Raw genomic sequence first — 20,180 nt, 5'->3', positions numbered from 1 at the left:
ACAGAACACAGGAAAAAAACTTTTGAGTGGAGAGATTTTCATTACATTATTTAAGATAGTATCGTTTGAGAATATTTTCTTCCAGACCTTTCTGTAGTGAACCAGCATGCACACAGATGGCTTTTTCTTTCTTTTTATTGTGGTGAAAATGTACATATAAAAACATTCACCAGCACTTCTTTTTTCATCTTTTTTAAAGGAAACTGGGGTGATACATACATGGTTTTATATCCATTTCTTTTTATTTATCGCATTATTTTCTCATGTCATTTCGTACTCTGTTAAAATATTAATTTTTATTAACTTTAATGGAAATGTCCATTATTGTTTTATAAAATAGACATTGCCTTAGTTTTAGACTTTAGGATTCTCATTTTTTATTGTTTTAAGTAATGCTGTGATGAGCATTCTTGTAAATAAATATTTCTGTACATATGTAACCCTAAGTGCCCTCTGTTGGTGTGTCTGAGGGGCATCTCACCAACTTTTTGAGCTCCCACCTAACAAATATGTGAGTGCCTTTCATGGGCAGGCATAGCACAGGCACTGGCAGAAGCAGGTGCCATTGTGGCGCAGTCGCTTGAGTGTGTGGTGCCGTCGCTCGAGTGTGTGGTGCCATGGAGGAGTGGACAAAACTCTGGGGACGGGCTGACTGGGTGTCCAGTTAGTCAGCATAGGCTTCTCTGAGGATTTGACATTTAAGTGGCGACCTACAGGTCAAGTAGGCAAACACTGGGAACCAGTGGGGCGGGGCAGGAAAGAGCTTTCTGTGTCCAAGGTAGTGAAGGCAGGCTGATAGAGCTGATGCACAATTAATGCGGTGAAGAGCTGCCAGCCACCAGCTCCTGCCCAGCCCCACTAAGGGAAAAGGACTTTATTCCAAATGCATTGGAAGCCATTGGAGGAACTGAAGTAAGAAGTGGCAAGTTATTTTGTTATGTAAAGATGATTTGTTATTACACGCAGAATAGATTAGAGGGAGACGGAGAAACAGTTGCTCTTGTCCTAGCAAGAAGTAAAGAGGAAGAAGGGAAAATTAAATTAAAAAAAAAAAAAAAAAGTGGTGTTGACAGTAAACACTAAAGAGCTCAAAGTTTAGAAGGTCAGGTACAAAAAGAAGGGAAGAACATTATCAAGTATGAACATAATACAATATGATAAAAGTATTAAGTGCCTCTATGGCCAGACACTGAACAGGGCACTTACTATACATCAACTTTAATCCTTAGTTGTTAACCATGCAGTGGGTGGTAATATTCCCTTTTTACCTAACAAAAAAATTGAGGAGCAGAGGGCTTAAATAGCTGCTTGAGGTAAATAGCAGAGCCAGTATTTTATCTGCTTTTCTTCAGAGAATGGTATCAGGAAGACTTCTGGGAAAATGCTAAGGAAAGAGAGGCCTTTTTAAAAAGCCACTGAACTGTGTTTTAAGCAAAGAGATGACCAAGGACAGGATGGCCTCACTGCTTGTGTATAAGATACTGAAATATTGACGGGAGAATGGTCATCAGTCTGAAAAAAGTACAACAAAGATGATTAGAAGGATTGGAAGCCCAACAGAGAAGAATAATTTTTTTCATTCACAAAAGAAAAAAGATTCCATGAGTAAAATTGCTAGACTCAGTTGAATTACATCATAAAAAAAAAAAAAAACTAGGAGATTTAAAAAAGATGATTTACTCTGATGGCAGAACCTATTTTAATAATCTCTTATGAATCCTGGCAAATAGGAGAGGTGCCAAAGACATTTTAATTCTGTTTTAAGGAACAAAAAGGGTGGGTCCTAGAAACTGTAGGCCAGAGAATGTAAATCAGTCCCTGGAAAAAGACTTGAATAGATAATCAGCCAGGAGGAGGGAGTGGCCCAGGTAATGAGGCCCTTAGTCAAGTCCTTCATTTTATCTCTTTGGCTATAGTGGAGAAATGTGATATAGATAGTAGTGTAGTTATATGGCTTCTTATCTGATTTCAGCACTGGAAAACATCACTTAATAGATGGGTGTCAGCAGCGTGCACGTTCTCCCTATAGCCCTGTGGGTTCAGTACTTCTGTCAGTAACAGGAGGAAGCTACATTTGGTAGATGACCCAAAGCTTAGGGGAAGAGCTGAGCTATTGCAATTCAGAATCAGAAGTCAAAACTCCGTTCAGATGGTTCAAGCACAACCAACAAGATAAATTTAGAAACAAGTTCTAGAGTCAGGCATTTTAGAAAATTGTTTTTTTACATTCTTTTTTTTTTTCAGTTGTTACGATATACATAGAGTAAAATCCGCCCATTTTAGTGTATAGTTCTCTGAATTTTGATGAACACAGTCATGTAACCACCACTACAATGAAGATAGAAAAGTTTACTTCAAAAAATATTCCTTCATACCCCTTTGAAGTCAGCTCTGTTCCTAATTCTCCTTCTATCAGCCTCTGGCAACCACTGACCAGGGTTCTGTCCCTGTAATTCTGCCTTTTCCAGAATGTCTAGTAGATGCAGATATGGAGTCTGTAGATTTTTGAGTGTGGGTTCTTTTTTTTTTTTTTTTTAAATATTTTATTGTGTTTTCAGTAAAGGTTTACACAGCAGCTTAGGTTCCCATTCAACAACCTGAGTCTGGTTGCTTTTACTCAGCATAATGCATGAGAGTCGTCCATGCTGTCATGTGTACCCATGGTTTGTTACTTCTGATTACTGAGTAATACTCAGTTGGATGGATATACCACAGTTGGTTTATCCATGTTCCTGATGAAGGACACTTGGATTGATGTGGCACGACTCAAAAAGAGCAGAAACAGCTGCAAACATCCATTAATAATCAGAACATGGAATGTACAAAGAATGAATCCAGGAAAATTGGAAGTCATCAGAAATGAAATGGAATGCATAAAGATCGATACCCTAGGCATTAGTAAGCTGAAATGGACTGGTATTTGCCATTTTGAATCAGATAATCATATGGTCTACTATGCTGGGAATGGCAAATTGAAGAGGAATGGCATTGCATTCATCGTCAAAAAGAACATTTTAAGATCTATCCTGAAGTACATCGCTGTCAGTGATAGGATAATACTCATTCACCTACAAGGAAGACCAGTTAATATGACTATTATTCAAATTTATACATCAACTACTAAAGCCAAAGATGAAGAAATTGAAGATTTTTACCAACCACTGCAGTTCAAAATTGATTTTTTTTTTAAATTGTGCTTTAGATGAAAGTTAACAGCAAATCAGTTTTTCACTAAACAAGTAATATGCATAGTGTTCTGTGACATTGGTTGCCAACCCCTTGATGTGTCAACACTCTCTCCTTCTCAACCGTGGGTTCCCCATTTCCATTTGCCCAGCTTTCCTGTCCCCTGCTGCCTTCTTGTCCTTGCCCCTGGACTGGTGTGCCTGTTTAGTCCCGTATACGTGGTTGAGCTACATGTGTTATTGTTTGTTTTATAGGCCTGTCTGATCTTTGGCTGAAGGGTCAACCTCAGGAGTGACTTTAGTATTGAGTTAAAAGGGTGTCCGGGGGCTATACTCTCGAGGTTTCTCCAGTCTCTGTCAGACCAGTAAATTTGCTCTTTTTTTTTTTATGAGTTAGAATATTGCTCTACATTTTTCTCCAGATCTTTCTGAAACCTTCAATTGTGATCCCTGTCAGAGCAGTCAGTGTTTGTAGCCAGGCACCACCTAGTTGTGCTGGACTCAGTCTGGTTGAGGCTGTGGTAGTTGTGGTCCATTAGTCCTTTGGACTAATCTTTCCCTTGTATCTTTAGTTTTCTTCATTCTTGCTCCAGAAGGGGTAGGACCAGTAGACGTATCTTAAATGGCCGCTTACAAGTTTTTAAGACCCCAGACACTACTCACCAGAGTAAGCTATAGAACATTTTCTTTTTAAAGTATGTTACGCTAATTGAGCTAGACGCCCTCAAGACCATGGTCCCCAGCCTTGAGCCCAATAATTCGGTTCCTCGGGGAGCTTATTTTTGTCTGTGAAGCTTCTGTGACTTTGCCTTGGTCAAGTTGCGCTGATTTCTCCATTATTGAATACTGTCTTACCCTTCACCGAAGTTCCTGGTTATCTATTGTCCAGTTAGTGTTTTTTTCCTCCCCACTCCTCCCTTGTAACCATCAAAGATTATTTCTGTTTGTAAACTTTTCATGAGTTTTTATAATAGTAGTCCCATACAGTATCTGTACTTCCGTGATTCACTTATTTCACTCAGCATAACGCCCTCCAGATTCATCCATGTTGTTAGATACAGGTTCCTGATTGTTCTTTAGTATTCCATTGTGTGCATGTACCATAGTTTGAGATCCATTCATCTTTTTTTTTTTTAAATTCTTACTGTGCTTTAAGTGAAAGTTTACAAATCAAGTCAGTCTCTCACACAAAAACCCATATACACCTTGCTACATACTCCCAATTACTCTCTCTCTCCACTCTCTCTTTTTGTGTCCATTTCGCCAGCTTCTAACCCCCTCCACCCTCTCATCTCCCCTCCAGGAAGGAGATGCCAACATAGTCTCAAGTGTCCACATGATCCAAGAAGCTCACCCCTCACCAGCATCCCTCTCCAACCCATTCTCCAGTCCAATCCATGTCCGAAGAGTTGGCTTCGGGAATGGTTCCTGTCCTGGGCCAACAGAGGTCTGGGGCCCATGACCACTGGGGTCCTTCTAGTCTCAGTCAGACCATTAAGTCTGGTCTTATAGGAATTTGGAGTCTGCATCCCACTGCTCTCCTGTTCCCTCAGGAGTTCTCTATTGTGTTCCCTATCAGGGGAGTCATTAGTTGTAGCTGGGCACCATCTAGTTCTTCTGGTCTCAAGATGATGTAGTCTCTGGTTCATGTGGCCCTTTCTGTCTCTTGGTGTTCTTCTCCTTTGATCCAGGTGGGTTGAGACTCATTGATGCATCTTAGATGGCTGCTTGCTAGCATTTAAGGCCCCAGACACCACTCTTCAAAGTGGGATGCAGAATGTTTTCTTAATAGATTTTATTATGCCAGTTGACTTAGATGTCCCCTGAAACCATGGTCCCCAGACCCCTGTCCCTGCTACGCTGGCCTTGAAAGCATTCAGTTTATTCAGGAAAAGTCTTTGCTTTTGGTTTAGTCCAATTGTGCTGACCTCCCCTTCACCTAATGTAGTTCTTATCTACTATCTAATTAGTGAATGCCTCTCTCCCACCCTGCCTTCCTCCCCCTTCTCATAACCATGAAAGAATGTTTTCTTCTCAGTTTAAACTATTTCTCAAGTTCTTTTAATAGTGGTCTTATACAATATTTGTCCTTTTGCAACTGACTAATTTCACTCAACATAATGCCTTCCAGGTTCCTCCATGTTATGAAATGTTTCACAGATTCCTCACTGTTCTTTATTGATGCGTGGTATTCCATTGTGTGAATGTACCATAATTTATTTATCCATTTGTCCGTTGATGGGCACCTTGGTTGCTTCCATGTTTTTGCTATTGTAAACAGTGCTGCAGTAAACATGGGTGTGCATATATCTGTTCGTGTAAAGGCTCTTATTTCTCTAGGATATATTCCAAGGAGCAGAATTACTGGATCATATGGTAGTTGTATTTCTAGCTTTTTAAGGAAGCGCCAAATCGATTTCCAAAGTGGTTGTACCATTTGACATTCCCACCAGTAGTGTATAGGTGTTCAAATCTCTCCACAGCCTCTCCAACATTGATTATTTTGTGTTTTTTGGATTAATGCCAGCCTTGTTGGAGTGAGGTGAAATCTCATTGTAGTTTTGATCTGCATTTCTCTAATAGCTAATGATCGTGAACATTTTCTCATATATCTGTTAGCTACCTGAATGTCTTCTTTAGTGAAGTGTCTGTTCATATCTTTTGCCCCTTTTTTAATTGGGTTATTTGTCTTTTTGTAGTTGAGTTTTTGCAGTATTATGTAGATTTTAGAGATCAGGTGCTGATCAGAAATGTCATAGCTAAAAACTTTTTCCAGTCTGTAGGTAGTCTTCTTACTCTTTTGGTGAAGTCTTTGGATGAGCTAGGTGTTTGATTTTTAGGAGCTCCCAGTTATCTAGTTTTTCTTCTGTATTCTTTATACTGTTTTGTATACCGTTTATGCCATGTATTAGGGTTCCTAACGTTGTCCCTATTTTTTCTTCCATGATCGTTATCATTTTAGATTTTATATTTAGGTCTTTGATCCATTTTGAATTAGTTTTTGTGCATGGAGTGAAGTATGAGTCTTGTTTCATTTTTTTGCAGATGGTTATCCAGTTATGCCAGCACCATTTGTTAAAAAGACTGTCTTTTCCCCATTTAACTTGTTTTAGTGCCTTCATCAAATATCAGCTGCTCATAAGTGGATGGATTTATGTCTGGATTCTCAATTCGGTTCCATTGGCCCATGTATCTGTTGTTGTACCAGTACCAGGCTGTTTTGACTACTGTGGCGGTATAATAGGTTCTAAAATCAGGTAAAGTAAGGCCTCCCACTTTGTTCTTCTTTTTCAGTAATGCCTTATTTATCTGGGGCCTCTTTCCCTTCCATATGAAATTGATGATTTGTTTCTCCATCTCATTAGAGAATGTCCTTGGGATTTGGATTGGAATTGCATTAAATGTATAGATCGCTGTTAGTAGAATAGACATTTTTATAATGTTATGTCTTCCTATCCATGAGCAAGGTATGTTCTTCCACTTGTATAAGTCTCTCTTCGTTTCTTGCAGAAGTGCACTGTAGTTTTCTTTGTATAAGTCTTTTACATCTCTGGTAAGATTTATTCCTAAGTATTTTATCTTCTTAGGGGCTACTGTAAATGGCATTGATTTGGTGATTTCCTCTTCGATGTTCTTTTTGTTGGTGTAGGGGAATGCAACTGATTTTTGTATGTTTATCTTGTATTCCGATACTCTGCTGAACTCTTCTATTAGTTTCAGTAGTTTTCTGGAGGATTCTTTAGGGTTTTCTGTGTATAAGATCATGTCGTCTGCAAGTAGAGGTACTTTGACTTCTTCCTTGCCAGTCTGGATGCCCTTTATTTCTTTATCTAGCCTAATTGCTCTGGCTGGGACTTCCGGCGCAATGTTGAATAAGAGTGATGATAAAGGGCATCCTTGTCTGGTTCCCTATCTCAGTGGGATGTTTTCAGGCTTTCTCCATTTAGGGTGATGTTGGCTGTTAGCTTTGTATAAATGCCCTTCATTATGTTGAGAAATTTTCCCTCGATTCCTATTTTGCTGAGAGTTCTTATCACGAATGAGTGTTGAACTTTGTCAAATGCCTTTTCTACATCAATTGATAAAATCGTGTGATTCTTGTCTTTTGTTTTATTCATGTGGTGGATTACATTAATTGTTTTTCTAATGTTGAACCATCCCTGCATACCTGGTATGAATCCCACCTGGTGATGGTGAATTATTTTTTTGATATGTTGTTGAATTCTATTGGCTAAAATTTTGTTGAGGATTTTTGCATCTACATTCCTGAGGGATATAGGTCTATAATTTTCTTTTCTTGTGGTGTCTTTACTTGGTTTTGGTTATCAGGGATATGGTGGCTTCCTAGAATGAGTTTGGTAGTATTCCGCCCTTTTCTATGCTCTGAAATACCTTTAATAGTAGTGGTGTTAACTCTTCTCTGAAAGTTTGGTAGAACTCTGCAGTGAAGCTATCTAGATCAGGGCTTTTTTTTGTTGGGAGTTTTTTGATTACCTTTTCAATGTCCTCTTTTGTTATGGGTCTATTTAGTTGTTCTACCTCAGTGTGTGTTAGTTTACGTAGGTAGTGTGTTTCTAGGAATTCATCCATTTTTTCTAGGTTTTCAAATTTGTTTGAGCATAGTTTTTCATAGTAATCTGTTATGATTCTTTTAATTTCATCTGGGTCTGTTGTAATATCGCCCCTCACATTTCTTATTCGGGTTATTTGCTTCCTCTCCTGTTTTTCTTTTGTCAGTTTGGCCAGTGGTTTATCAACTCTGTTGATTTTTTTCCAAAACCAGCTTTTGGTCTGGTTAATTCTTTCATTTGTTTTTCTGTTTTCTATTTCATTTAGTTCCGCTCTAAGTTTTTTTTTAATAGTTTTTATTGAGCTTTAAGTGAATGTTTACAAATCAAGTCAGTCTGTCACATATAAGCTTATGTACACATTACTCCATACTCCCACTTACTCTCACCCTAATGAGTCAGCTCTTCCAGTCTCTCCTTTCATGACAATTTTGTCAGTTTCTAACCCTCTCTACCCTCCCATCTCCCCTCCAGACAGGAGATGCCAACACAGTCTCAAGTGTCCACCTGATACAAGTAGCTCACTCTTCATCAGCATCTCTCTCCTACCCATTGCCCAGTCCCTTCCATGTCTGATGAGTTGTCTTTGGGAACGGTTCCTGTCCTGGGCCAACAGAAGGTTTGGGGACCATGACCGCCGGGATTCCTCTAGTCTCAGTCCAACCATTAAGTCTGGTCTTTTTATGAGAATTTGGGGTCTGCATCCCACTGATCTCCTGCTCCCTCAGGGGTTCTCTGTTGTGCTCCCTGTCAGGGCAGTCATCGATTGTGGCCGGGCACCAAGTAGTTCTTCTGGTCTCAGGATGATGTAGGTCTCTGGTTCACGTGGCCCCTTCTGTCTCTTGGGCTCTTAGTTGTCGTGTGACCTTGGTGTTCTTCATTTTTCTTTGATCCAGGTGGGTTGAGACCAATTGATGCATCTTAGATGGCCGCTTGTTAGCATTTAAGACCCCAGACGCCACATTTCAAAGTGGGATGCAGAATGTTTTCATAATAGAATTATTTTGCCAATGGACTTAGAAGTCCCCTTAAGCCATAGTCCCCAAACCCCCGCCCTTGCTCCGCTGAGCTTTGAAGCATTCAGTTTATCCCAGAAACTTCTTTGCTTTTGGTCCAGTCCAGTTGAGCTGACCTTTCGTGTATTGAGTATTGTCCTTCCCTTCACCTAAAGTAGTACTTATCTACTAACTAATCAGTAAATAACCCTCTCCCACCCACCCTCCTTCCCCCTTTCATAACCACAAAGGTATGCGTTCTTCTCAGTTTATACTATTTCTCAAGATCTTATAATAGTGGTCTTATACAATATTTGTCCTTTTGCCTCTGACTAATTTCGCTTAGCATAATGCCTTCCAGGTTCCTCCATGTTATGAAATGTTTCACAGATTCGTCACTGTTCTTTATCGATGCGTAGTATTCCATTGTGTGAATATACCACAATTTATTTAACCATTCATCCGTTGATGGACACCTTGGTTGCTTCCAGCTTTTTGCTATTGTAAACAGAGCTGCAATAAACATGGGTGTGGATATATCTGTTCTTGTGAAGGCTCTTATTTCTCTAGGGTGTATTCCGAGGAGTGGGATTTCTGGGTTGTATGGTAGTTCTATTTCTAACTTTTTAAGAAAACGCCAGATAGATTTCCAAAGTGGTTGTACCATTTGACATTCCCACCAGCAGTGTATAAGAGTTCCAATCTCTCCACAGCCTCTCCAACATTTATTATTTTGTGTTTTTTGGATTAATGCCAGCCTTGTTGGAGTGAGATGGAATCTCATCGTAGTTTTAATTTGCATTTCTCTAATGGCTAATGATCGAGAGCATTTTCTCATGTATCTGTTAGCTGCCTGAATATCTTCTTTAGTGAAGTGTGTATTTGTATCCTTTGCCCACCTTTTGATTGGGTTGTTTGTCTTTTTGTGTTTGAGTTTTAACAGAATCATATAGATTTTAGAGATCAGGCGCTGGTCTGAGATGTCATAGCTGAAAATTCTTTCCCAGTCTGTAGGTGGTCTTTTTACTCTTTTGGTGAAGTCTTTAGATGAGCATAGGTGTTTGATTGTTAGGAGCTCCCAGTTATCTGGTTTCTCTTCATCATTTTTGGTAATGTTTTGTATTCTGTTTATGCCTTGTATTAGGGCTCCTAACGTTGTCCCTATTTTTTCTTCCATGATCGTTATCATTTTAGTCTTTATGTTTAGGTCTTTGATCCACTTGGAGTTAGTTTTTGTGCATGGTGTGAGGTATGGGTCCTGTTTCATTTTTTTGCAAATGGATATCCAGTTATGCCAGCACCGTTTGTTAAAAAGACTATCTTTTCCCCAATTAACTGACACTGGGCCTTTGTCAAATATCAGCTGCTCATATATGGATGGATGTATATCTGGGTTCTCAATTCTGTTTCATTGGTCTGTGTGCCTGTTGTTGTACCAGTACCAGGCTGTTTTGACTACCGTGGCTGTATAATAGGTTCTGAAATCAGGTAGAGTGAGGCCTCCCACTTTCTTCTTCTTTTTCAGTAATGCTTCACTTATCCGAGGCTTCTTTCCCTTCCATATGAAGTTGGTGATTTGTTTCTCCATCACATTTAAAAATGTCATTGGAATTTGGATCGGAAGCACATTGTATGTATAGATGGCTTTTGGTAGAATAGACATTTTTACTATGTTTAGTCTTCCTATCCATGAGCAAGGTATGTTTTTCCACTTAAGTAGGTCCCTTTTAGTTTCTTGTAGTAGTACTTTGTAGTTTTCTTTATATACGTCTTTTACATCTTTGGTTAGAATTATTCCTAAGTATTTTATCTTCCTGGGGGCTACTGTGAATGGTATTGATTTGGTGATTTCCTCTTCAATGTTCTTTTTGTTGATGTAGAGGAATCCAAGTGATTTTTGTATGTTTATCTTATAACCTGAGACTCTGCCAAACTCTTCTATTAGTTTCAGTAGTTTTCTGGAGGATTCCTTAGGGTTTTCTGTGTATAAGATCATGTCATCTGCAAATAGAGATAATTTTAGTACCTCCTTGCCAATCCGGATACCTTTTATTTCTTTGTCTAGCCTAATTGCTCTGGCTAGGACTTCTAGCACAATGTTGAATAAGAGCGGTGATAAAGGGCATCCTTGTCTGGTTCCCGTTCTCAAGGGAAATGCTTTCAGGCTCTCTCCATTTAGAGTGATGTTGGCTGTTGGCTTTGCATAAAATTTGCATAGATGCCCTTTATTATGTTGAGGAATTTTCCTTCAGTTCCTATTTTGGTGAGAGTTTTTATCATAAATGGGTGTTGGACTTTGTCAAATGCCTTTTCTGCATCAATTGATAAGATCATGTGGTTTTTGTCTTTTGTTTTATTTATATGGTGGATTACATTAATGGTTTTTCTAATATTAAACCAGCCTTGCGGTTTTTGTCTTTTGTTTTATTTATATGGTGGATTACATTAATGGTTTTTCTAATATTAAACCAGCCTTGCATACCTGGTATAAATCCCACTTGGTCATGGTGGATTATTTTTTTGATATGTTGTTGAATTTTATTGGCTAGAATTTTGTTGAGGATTTTTGCATCTATGTTCATGAGGGATATAGGTCTGTAATAATTTTCTTTTTTTGTGTGTCTTTACCTGGTTTTGGTATCAGGGATATGGTGGCTTCATAGAATGAGTTAGGCAGTATTCTGTCATTTTCTATGCTTTGAAATACCTTTAGTAGTAGTGGTGTTAACTCTTCTCTGAAAGTTTGGTAGGACTCTGCAGTGAAGCCATCTGTGCCAGGGCTTTTTTTTGTTGGGAGTTTTTTGATTACCTTTTCAATCTCTTTTTTTGTTATGGGTCTATTTAGTTGTTCTACTTCTGATTGTGTTAGTTTAGGTAGGTAGTGTTTTTCCAGGAATTCATCCTTTTCTTCTAGGTTTTCAAATTTGTTAGAGTACAATTTTTCGTAATAATCTGATATGATTCTTTTAATTTCAGTTAGGTCTGTTGTGATGTGGCCCTTCTCGTTTCTTATTCAGGTTATTTGTTTCCTTTCCTGTATTTCTTTAGTCAGTCTGGCCAATGGTTTATCAATTTTGTTAATTTTTTCAAAGAACCAGCTTTTGGCTTTGTTAATTCTTTCAATTGTTTTTCTGTTCTCTAATTCATTTAGTCCAGCTCTAATTTTTATTACTTGTTTTCTTCTGGTGGCTGTGGGTTTCTTTTGTTCCTCTCTTTCTATTTGCTCAAGTTGTAGGGATAAGTCTTTGATTTTGGCCCTTTCTTCTTTTTGGATGTGTGCATTTTTGGATGTAAACTGGCCTCTGAGCACCGCTTTTGCCATCTCCCAGAGGTTCTGATAGGAAGTGTTTTCATTCTCAGTGGATTCTCTGAATTTTTTTATTCCATCCTTAATGTCTTCTATAATGCAGTCTTTTTTGAGCAGGGTATTTTTCAGTTTCTAGGTGATTTTTTCCCCTGCTTTTCTGTTATTGATTTACACTTTTATGGCCTTATGGTCAGAGAAGATGCTTTCTAATATTTCAATGTTTTGGATTCTGCTAAGGCTTGCTTGCTTTATGACCTAATGTGTGGTCTACTCTAGAGAATGTTCCATGTGCACTAGAAAAGAAAGTATACTTGGTTGCTGTTGGGTGGAGTGTTCTGTATGTGTCTACGAGGTCAAGTTGGTTGATTGTGGCATTTAGATCTTCCGTGTGTTTATTGAGCTTCTTTCTGGATATTCTGTCCTTCACCGAAAGTGGTCTGTTGAAGTCTCCTACTATTATTGTAGAGCTGTCTATTTCACTTTTCAATGCTGATAGAATTTTTTTTATGTGTCTTGCAGCCCTGTCATTGGGTGCGTAAATATTTAATATGGTTATATCTTCTTGGTGTATTGTCCCTTTAATCATTATATAGTGTCCTTCCTTATCTTTTCTGCTGGATTTTACTTTAAAGTCTATTTTGTCAGAAATTAATATTGCCACTCCTGCTCTTTTTTGATTGTTGCTTGCTTGATTTATTTTTTTCCATTCTTTGAGTTTTAGTTTGTTTATGTTTCTAAGTCTAAGGTGCGCCTCTTGTAGGCAGCATATAGATGGATCTTGTTTTTTAATCCATTCTGCCACTCTGTGTCTCTTCATTGGTGCATTTAGTCCATTTACATTCAGAGTAATTATGGATAGGTATGAATTTAGTCCTATCATTTTGATGTCTTTTTTTGTGTGTTGACAACTTCTTTTTCCCACTTGATTTTATGTGCTGAGTAGATTTTCTTTATATAGTGTCCTTTCCTCATATTTGTTGTTGTTGATTTTGATTCTGCTGAGTCTGTATTTTTCCCTTGTATTTTATTTTGATGAGTAGGGTAGTTCGTCTCCTTTGCGGTTACCTTATTATTTACCCTTAGTTTTCTAAATTTATAACTAACTTTTATTTCTTTGCATCACCGTATCTTCCTCTCCATATGGAAGGTGTGTGATTACATTTCTTAGTTCCTCTTTATTATTTTAATGTTGTCTTCTTTTATATAATAACATCGCCGTTACCCTGTGTTGGGCTTTTTTTTTTTTTTTTCCCTGTCTGGGTTGACTTCTGGTTACTCTGCCCAGTGTTCTAGTCTTGGGTCAATACCTGATATTATTGATTTTCTAACCAAAGAACTCCCTTTAGTATTTCTTGTAGTTTGGTGTTGGTTTTTATGAATTCCCTCAACTTGTGTTTATCTGGAAATGTCTTAATTTCACCTTCATATTTAAGAGACAGTTTTGATGGACATATGATTCTTGGCAGGCAATTTTTTTCCTTCAGTTTTTTAAATATGTCATCCCATTGCCTTCTTGCCTGCATGGTTTCTGCTGAGTAGTCCGAGTTTATTCTTATTGGCTCTTTCTTGTAGGTGACTTTTCTTTTATCCCTGGCTGCTCTTATAATTGTCTCCTTATCTTTGGTTTTGGCAAGCTTGATTATAATATGTCTTGGTGACTTTCTTTTAACATCTACCGGATGTGGCGTTCGATGAGCATCTTGGATAGATATCTTCTCATCTTTCACAATATCAGGGAAGTTTGCTACCAACAAGTCCTCAACAATTTTCTCTGTATTTTCTGTTATCCCTCCCTGTTCTGGTACTCCAATCACTCGTAGGTTATTTCTCTTGATAGAGTCCCACATGATTCTTAAGGTTTCTTCATTTTTTTTAATTCTTTTATCTGATTTTTCTTCAAATATATTAGTGCCAAGTGATTTATCTTCAAGTTCAGAAATTCTAGCTTCTACTTGCTCAATTCTGCCCCTCTGACTTTCTACTGAGTTATCTAATTCTGTAATTTATTGTTAATCTTCTGAATTTCTGATTGCTGTCTGTCTATGGATTTTTCCAGTTTATTAAACTTTTCATTATGTTCCTGAATAATCTTTCTGAGTTCTTCAGTTGCTTTATCTGTGTGTTCCTTGGCTTGTTCTGCGTATTGCCTCATTTCCTTCCTGATGTCTTGAAGGGTTCTGTATATTAAACTTTTGTATTCTGCGTCTGGTAATTCCAGGAATGCACTTTCATCTAAAAGATCCCTGGATTCTTTGTTTTGAGAGCCTGTGGAGGTGATCATGGCCTGTTTCTTTATGTGACTTGAGATTGACTGTTGTCTCCAAGCTATCTATAAGTTATTGTATTAGTTTATGCTTGCTTACTGTGTCATAGCTGCTGGCTTTGTTTTGTTTTGGTATACCCCTATGGGTTGCTTGAGTGAGCTAGCTTGATTATTTTCACCTTTGGAGCTCTGGTGTCCTGTCCTCAGCTGGCTAGAGCTGTCATCAGGTATATCAGTCTAGGAGTTCTTTCAGTTTTGTTGTATGAATTCAGCTCAGGTTTCCAGGTAGCTGATCATCAAGTGTGTGGAATAGACGCTGTCTTAGAGGGGCAGGGGTCATTGACGTATATATCAGTATCTGATTGCAGCAGGGGGTCACGCTCTGAACAAGGCGGGGGGCTGAGAACTGACCCCCAAGTGTCTCTGAAGAAAACGCATCTCTGGTCCCTAGAGCATGCTGGTGGGTGGGTTCTGCAGAGGGACCATGGGCACCCAAAGTTTTTGGTTGTAAGGACTGGGAGGTTCCAGTTGTCTTTGGACCTCTGTCGCCGGTGGCTGGGTGACCTGAGTGGAGCTACTAGTCCTTAGGTGCCTGATATGGGTAGGTGAGGACCTTGTTCAATAGGCAAAGCAATGTCAAATGTCAAACACCCACTTATCCACCACACAGTTGAAATAGTTGGAGTCTGCCAACAAGGGCCTATTCTCCTGAAACAGGCCCACACAGGCCCATGCAGAAGGGAAAGGTACTCAAGGTCCATGGACGGTTTATGCCTGGACAGGAGCCACTTCCGTCCTGAGCTCCTCTGGTTAATGGAGCTAGCAAATTATCTTTTCCCCCCAGTTGCAAATTTTTTCCTTCTCCATCGCCAGGAGGATGGCCCTAGGTGCTTGCCAGGGATTTAGCCGCTGAAGCCCTCTTGGGGGTGGGGGGCTTGGTAAAATATATGCAAGTACTTAGCTTTTGCCGAGAGCGCTGTTCTGCTCAGGTTCTGGAAGTGTGAGTAGGCTGTGTGGCTGGCTGCTTCTCTCTGAGGAAACTGCAGCGGAAAGCTAGTACCAGCCCACCACCACTGCCGCTGCTCCAGGAATGGTGCCTGAGGGCTCTCCGAGATTCAATTCCGGTAACTCCTCTCCACTTCTGAGCGGTCTCTTCCTCCCCCTACCCCTCAGTTCGTTGTCTAAGCTTGCCTTTTATGCTCAGGGCTCCCCACTTGTCACAAATATGCTCGTTTCACTTGTTTTTTCGTGTCTTTCTTGTAAAGAGGGCTTGTGAGAAGTGTCTGTCTATTCCACCATCTTGGCTCCCGGATGTTCTCCTTTTTTTTTTTTTTTTTTTTTTTATGGGTATAGTATACTTTATTGATGGTACATGACAAGTTTGGGCTCTCTAAGCCCCACTCCCCTTTCTTCAGGGGATATGGATGGAAACTGTAGAGGATGGGAGATTCTCAGTGTGTTGGATCAAGTTGGGGCAAGGACTTCCCAGCAGCTTAGAGGACCTCTCTTCCTCTAGTGCTATTTGCTGGGGCTGGTGGTCCAAAGGGGTCTTATTCCTTGGAGGCCATGTGGACCATAAGGTCCACCACCCTGTTACTGTAGCCAAATTCATTGTCATACCAGGAAATGAGCTTGACAAAGTGGTCATTGAGGGCAATGCCAGCCCCAGCATCAAAGGTGGAAGAGTGGCTGTCACTGTTAAAGTCGCAGGAGACAACCTGGTCTTCAGTGTAGCCCAGGATGCCCTTTAGGGGACCCTCCAATGCCTGCTTCACCACCTTCTTAATGTCATCGTATTTGGCAGCTTTCTCCAGACAGCAGGTCAGATCCACCACTGACACGTTGGGGGTGGGGACACGGAAGGCCATGCCAGTGAGCTTCCCATTCAGCTCAGGGATGACCTTGCCCACAGCCTTAGCAGCGCCAGTAGATGCAGGGATGATGTTCTGGGCAGCCCCACGGCCATCACGCCACTGTTTCCCAGAGGGGCCATCCACAGTCTTCTGGGTGGCAGTGATGGCATGGACTGTGGTCATGAGTCCCTCCACGATGCCAGAGTTGTCGTGGATGACCTTGGCCAGGGGAGCCAAGCAGTTGGTGGTGCAGGAAGCATTGCTGACAATCTTGAGAGAGTTGTCATACTTCTCGTGGTTCACGCCCATCACAAACATGGGGGCATCAGCAGAAGGGGCAGAGATGATTACCCTTTTGGCGCCACCCTTCAAGTGAGCCCCAGCCTTCTCCAAAGTTGTAAAGATACCAGTGGACTCTACAACATACTCAGCACCAGCATCACCCCACTGGATGTTGGCGGGATCTCGCTCCTGGAAGATAGAGATGGGTTTCCCATTGATGACAAGCTTTCCGTTCTCAGCCTTGACGGTGTCATGGAATTTGCCATGGGTGGAATCATACTGGAACATGTAGACCACGTAGTGGAGATCAATGAAGGGGTCATTGATGGCAACAATGTCCACTTTGCCAGTGTTAAAAGCAGCCCTGGTGACCAGGCATCCAACACGGCCAAATCCGTTTACTCCGACCTTCACCATCGTGTCTTAGGGATGCGGCTGGCACTGCATGAAAAGTAGCGGCTGTCAACTAAACCGGGAGGAGCAGAGAGCCTCCATTCATCTTTTGATGGGCACTTAGGTTGTTTCCTTCTTTTTGCTATTGGGAATAATGCTGCAGTGAACATAGGTGTGCATATGTCTGTTCGCATGAAGGCTCTTATTTCTGTAGGATATATTCCTAGGAATGGGATTTCTGGATAGTATGGTATTTCTATTTTTAGCTTTTTAAGGAAGCGCCATAATGTTTTCCAAAACGGTTGTACCATTTTGCATTCCCACCAGCGGTGTGTAAGAGTTCCAGTCTCCCCAGAGCCTCTCCAGCATTTGTTATTTATTTATTTTTATTAGTGCCAGTAATTTTGAGTTGAGATGGTATCTAATTGTAGTTTTGATTTGCATTTCTCTAACGGCTGGTGATCGTATTTCCTCGTGTGTCTTTTAGGCTGCTGAATGTCTTCCTTGGCGAAGTACCTGTTCATATCCATTGCCCATTTTTTAATTTAATTTGTCTTTTTGTTGTACAGGTATTAGATTTCCCTGTAGATTTTAGAGATTAGACCTATGTTGGATTTGTCATAGCCAAAATTTTTTTCCCAGTCTGTAGGTTCTCTTTTTACTCCCTTGGTGAAGTCTTTTGATCAGCATAAGTGTTCAATTTTTAGTAGATACCAGTTCTCTAGATTATCATCTGGTGTTTGTGTATTGTTAGTTATGGTTTGTGTCCTATTTATGCCATATATTAGGTCCCCTAGCATTGACCCTATTTTTTCTTCTATGATCTTTGTGATTTTTGGTTTTATATTTAGGTCTTTGATCCATTTTGAATTAGTTTTTGTGTGGTGTGAGGTATGGGTCCTGTTTCATTTTTTTACAGGTGGATATCCAGTTTTGCCAGTACCATTTGTTACAAAGACTGCCTTTTCTCCATTTAATTGACTTTGGGTCTTTGTCAAAGATTGGGTGACTGGAGGTGGATGGATTTACATCTGGGTTCTCAATTCTGTTCCATTGGTCAATGTGACTGACGTTGTACCAGTACCAGGTGTTTTGACTATCAGAGCTGTATAGTAGGTTCTGAGGTCAGGTAGTATGAGGCTTCCTGCTTTGTTCTTCTTCTTCAGTAATGCTTTACCTATCCGTGGCCTCTTTCCTTTCCATATAAAGTTAATGATTAGTTTTTCCATCTCATTAAAGAATGCCATTGGTATTTGTATCAGGATTGCATTGTATTTGTAGATTACTTTGGGAGGAATTGACATTCTCACAATGTTGAGTCTTAATGTATGAGCATGGTATGTTTTTTTCATCTATGTAGGTCTTTTTTTGGTTTCTTGCAGTAGTGTTTTGTAGTTTTTTTTTGTATAGGTCTTTTACGTCCCTGGTTAGATTTATTCCCAAGTTTTTTATTTTTTTAGGGGCTGTTATAAATGGTGTTGTTTTCCTGATTTCCTTTTCATAGTTCTCTTTATTGGTGTATAGGAATCCAGCTGATTTTTGTATGTTTATCTTGTGTCGTACTACTCTGTTGAATCTTTCCAGTAGTTTTCTTGTGGAGTCTTAAGGGTTTTCTATGTATAGTATCATATCATCCGTGAATAGGAATGGTTTTACTTCTTCCTTTCCAATTTGGATGCCCTTTACTTCTTTTTCTTTCCTTATTGCTCTAGCTAGGACTTCAAGCACAGTGTTACATTTTATTGGTGATAAAGGACATTCTTGTCTTGTTCCTGTGTGTTTTTAATTCTTGTTGAAACATTTTTACGGTGGCTGTTTTTTAAAGTCTTTGTTAGATAATTCTAGTATCTGTGTCATCGTGATGTTGATGTCTATTGATTCTTTTCTCATTTAGGCTGAGATTTTCCTGGTTATTGATATGATGAGTGATTTTCACTTGAAACCTGCACATTTGGGATATTATGTTATAAGACTGAATATCATTTACACCTTCTGTTATGACTGGCCTCCTTTGAACACCTCTCTGGTGGGGTGGCAGGGGGAGAGGAGCATTACCTTGTTACTGTGAAATGGGAGTGGAAAGCCAGGGAGGTAAGGGGATGAACAGGGATGCTTCGTTTCTATTTCCCAGGGCCAGGGGTGTGTGGCCTCATTACTGCTGTGCAGTGGTGAAAATCCTGATTCTCCACTAGGCCTTCTCTGACACTTCCCCACTGGGCCGTCTCTGACACTTCCCCACTGGGCCGTCTCTGACACAGTCTCATCCCAGTGAGGGGCTTGGGGTGCCTAATTACCGCCAATTTAGGCCCTCTGCTCAGCCTTTGCTGGTGGGGTGGAGCTGCAGTTTTTTCTGTGGTGTTTGGCTGGAGTAGAACAGTTACTATTCGAAAGTTTTCTGTCTTGCTAAGTTGCCCTTCCCTGGTCCTAGAGAGAGCAGGATTTTTTTTTTTTACTTTCTTTTTGTCTGTATCAGTTGGCATTTCCATGTTGCCGGTTTCTCCAGCACCCAGTCTGGGATATATGAGGCAAAAAGAAAACCCAGAAAACTTGCCACCCTGTTGTTCTTCAGGTCCTAAGGTCCCTGGGCCAGTCTACCTTCTCTCTACCTTCCGAGTTTTATGTTTGTTTTATATATAGTGTGCAGAGATTTTAGCTATACTTAGCAGTACGTCTACTGTATCTTTCCAGAAGCTGAAGTCTCTGGAATGATTTTAAGTATAAATTTATTTTTTTTGGTAAATATAGAATTATTTAGGCTTCTGTTTCTCCTTTAGTGAGCTTCAGTCATTTGTGTCTTTCAAGGAATTTGTCCATTTCATTTAAATTGTAGAACTTATGGGCATAGCATTGTAGTATTCCCTTATTATCCTTTTGGTGTCTGTAAGATCTTTAGTGGTTTCCTACTCCTGGTATTTATGTCTTTTCTCTGTTTTTGTTGGTTATTCTGGCTATAGGTTTACCAATTTTTTTTCCCCAAAGAAACAGCATTAGTTTTCACTACTGTTTTCCTCTTTTCAATTTCACTGATTTCTGCCCTTTATTATTGCTTTCCTTTTACTTGCTTTGGGTTTAATTTAATCTTTTTCTGGTTTCTTAAAGTGAACATTTAGGTCATTGATTTGAGACTGTCCTTTATACTACAAACATTTATTATATTTAAATTTAAAAATCACATCACACAAGCAGTACAGGGAAGCTTCGGGTTTGTCAGATTTCTTGAAGACAAAGTCAGGTATTTTGGTCAAACATAAATGAGACAGCATAGAGAGGAGGGTGTCCTGGCGTGGTGCAGTGTCTGGAAGCTCTCCCACAGGAATAACCAGTGATGTACTCT

General features: G+C 39.8%; 2 protein-coding genes across 5 annotated transcripts in view; one reads left to right on the top strand and one right to left on the bottom strand.

Moving 5' to 3' along the window:
• The window catches only part of OGDH (oxoglutarate dehydrogenase), a 107,052-nt gene that overhangs the window by 73,881 nt on the left and 12,991 nt on the right, over positions 1-20,180 (top strand). The window lies entirely within an intron of this gene.
• LOC126082281 (glyceraldehyde-3-phosphate dehydrogenase-like) lies at positions 15,738-16,888 on the bottom strand. Its single transcript, XM_049894782.1, has one exon. It carries the CDS (start codon positions 16,868-16,870, stop codon positions 15,869-15,871), a length of 1,002 nt encoding a protein of 333 aa, XP_049750739.1. The 5' UTR covers positions 16,871-16,888; the 3' UTR covers positions 15,738-15,868.

This window comes from Elephas maximus, chromosome 8, assembly GCF_024166365.1.
Source record: "Elephas maximus indicus isolate mEleMax1 chromosome 8, mEleMax1 primary haplotype, whole genome shotgun sequence".
Taxonomy (NCBI): Eukaryota; Metazoa; Chordata; class Mammalia; order Proboscidea; family Elephantidae; genus Elephas; species Elephas maximus.
This window is presented reverse-complemented; position numbering and strand designations above follow the sequence as displayed.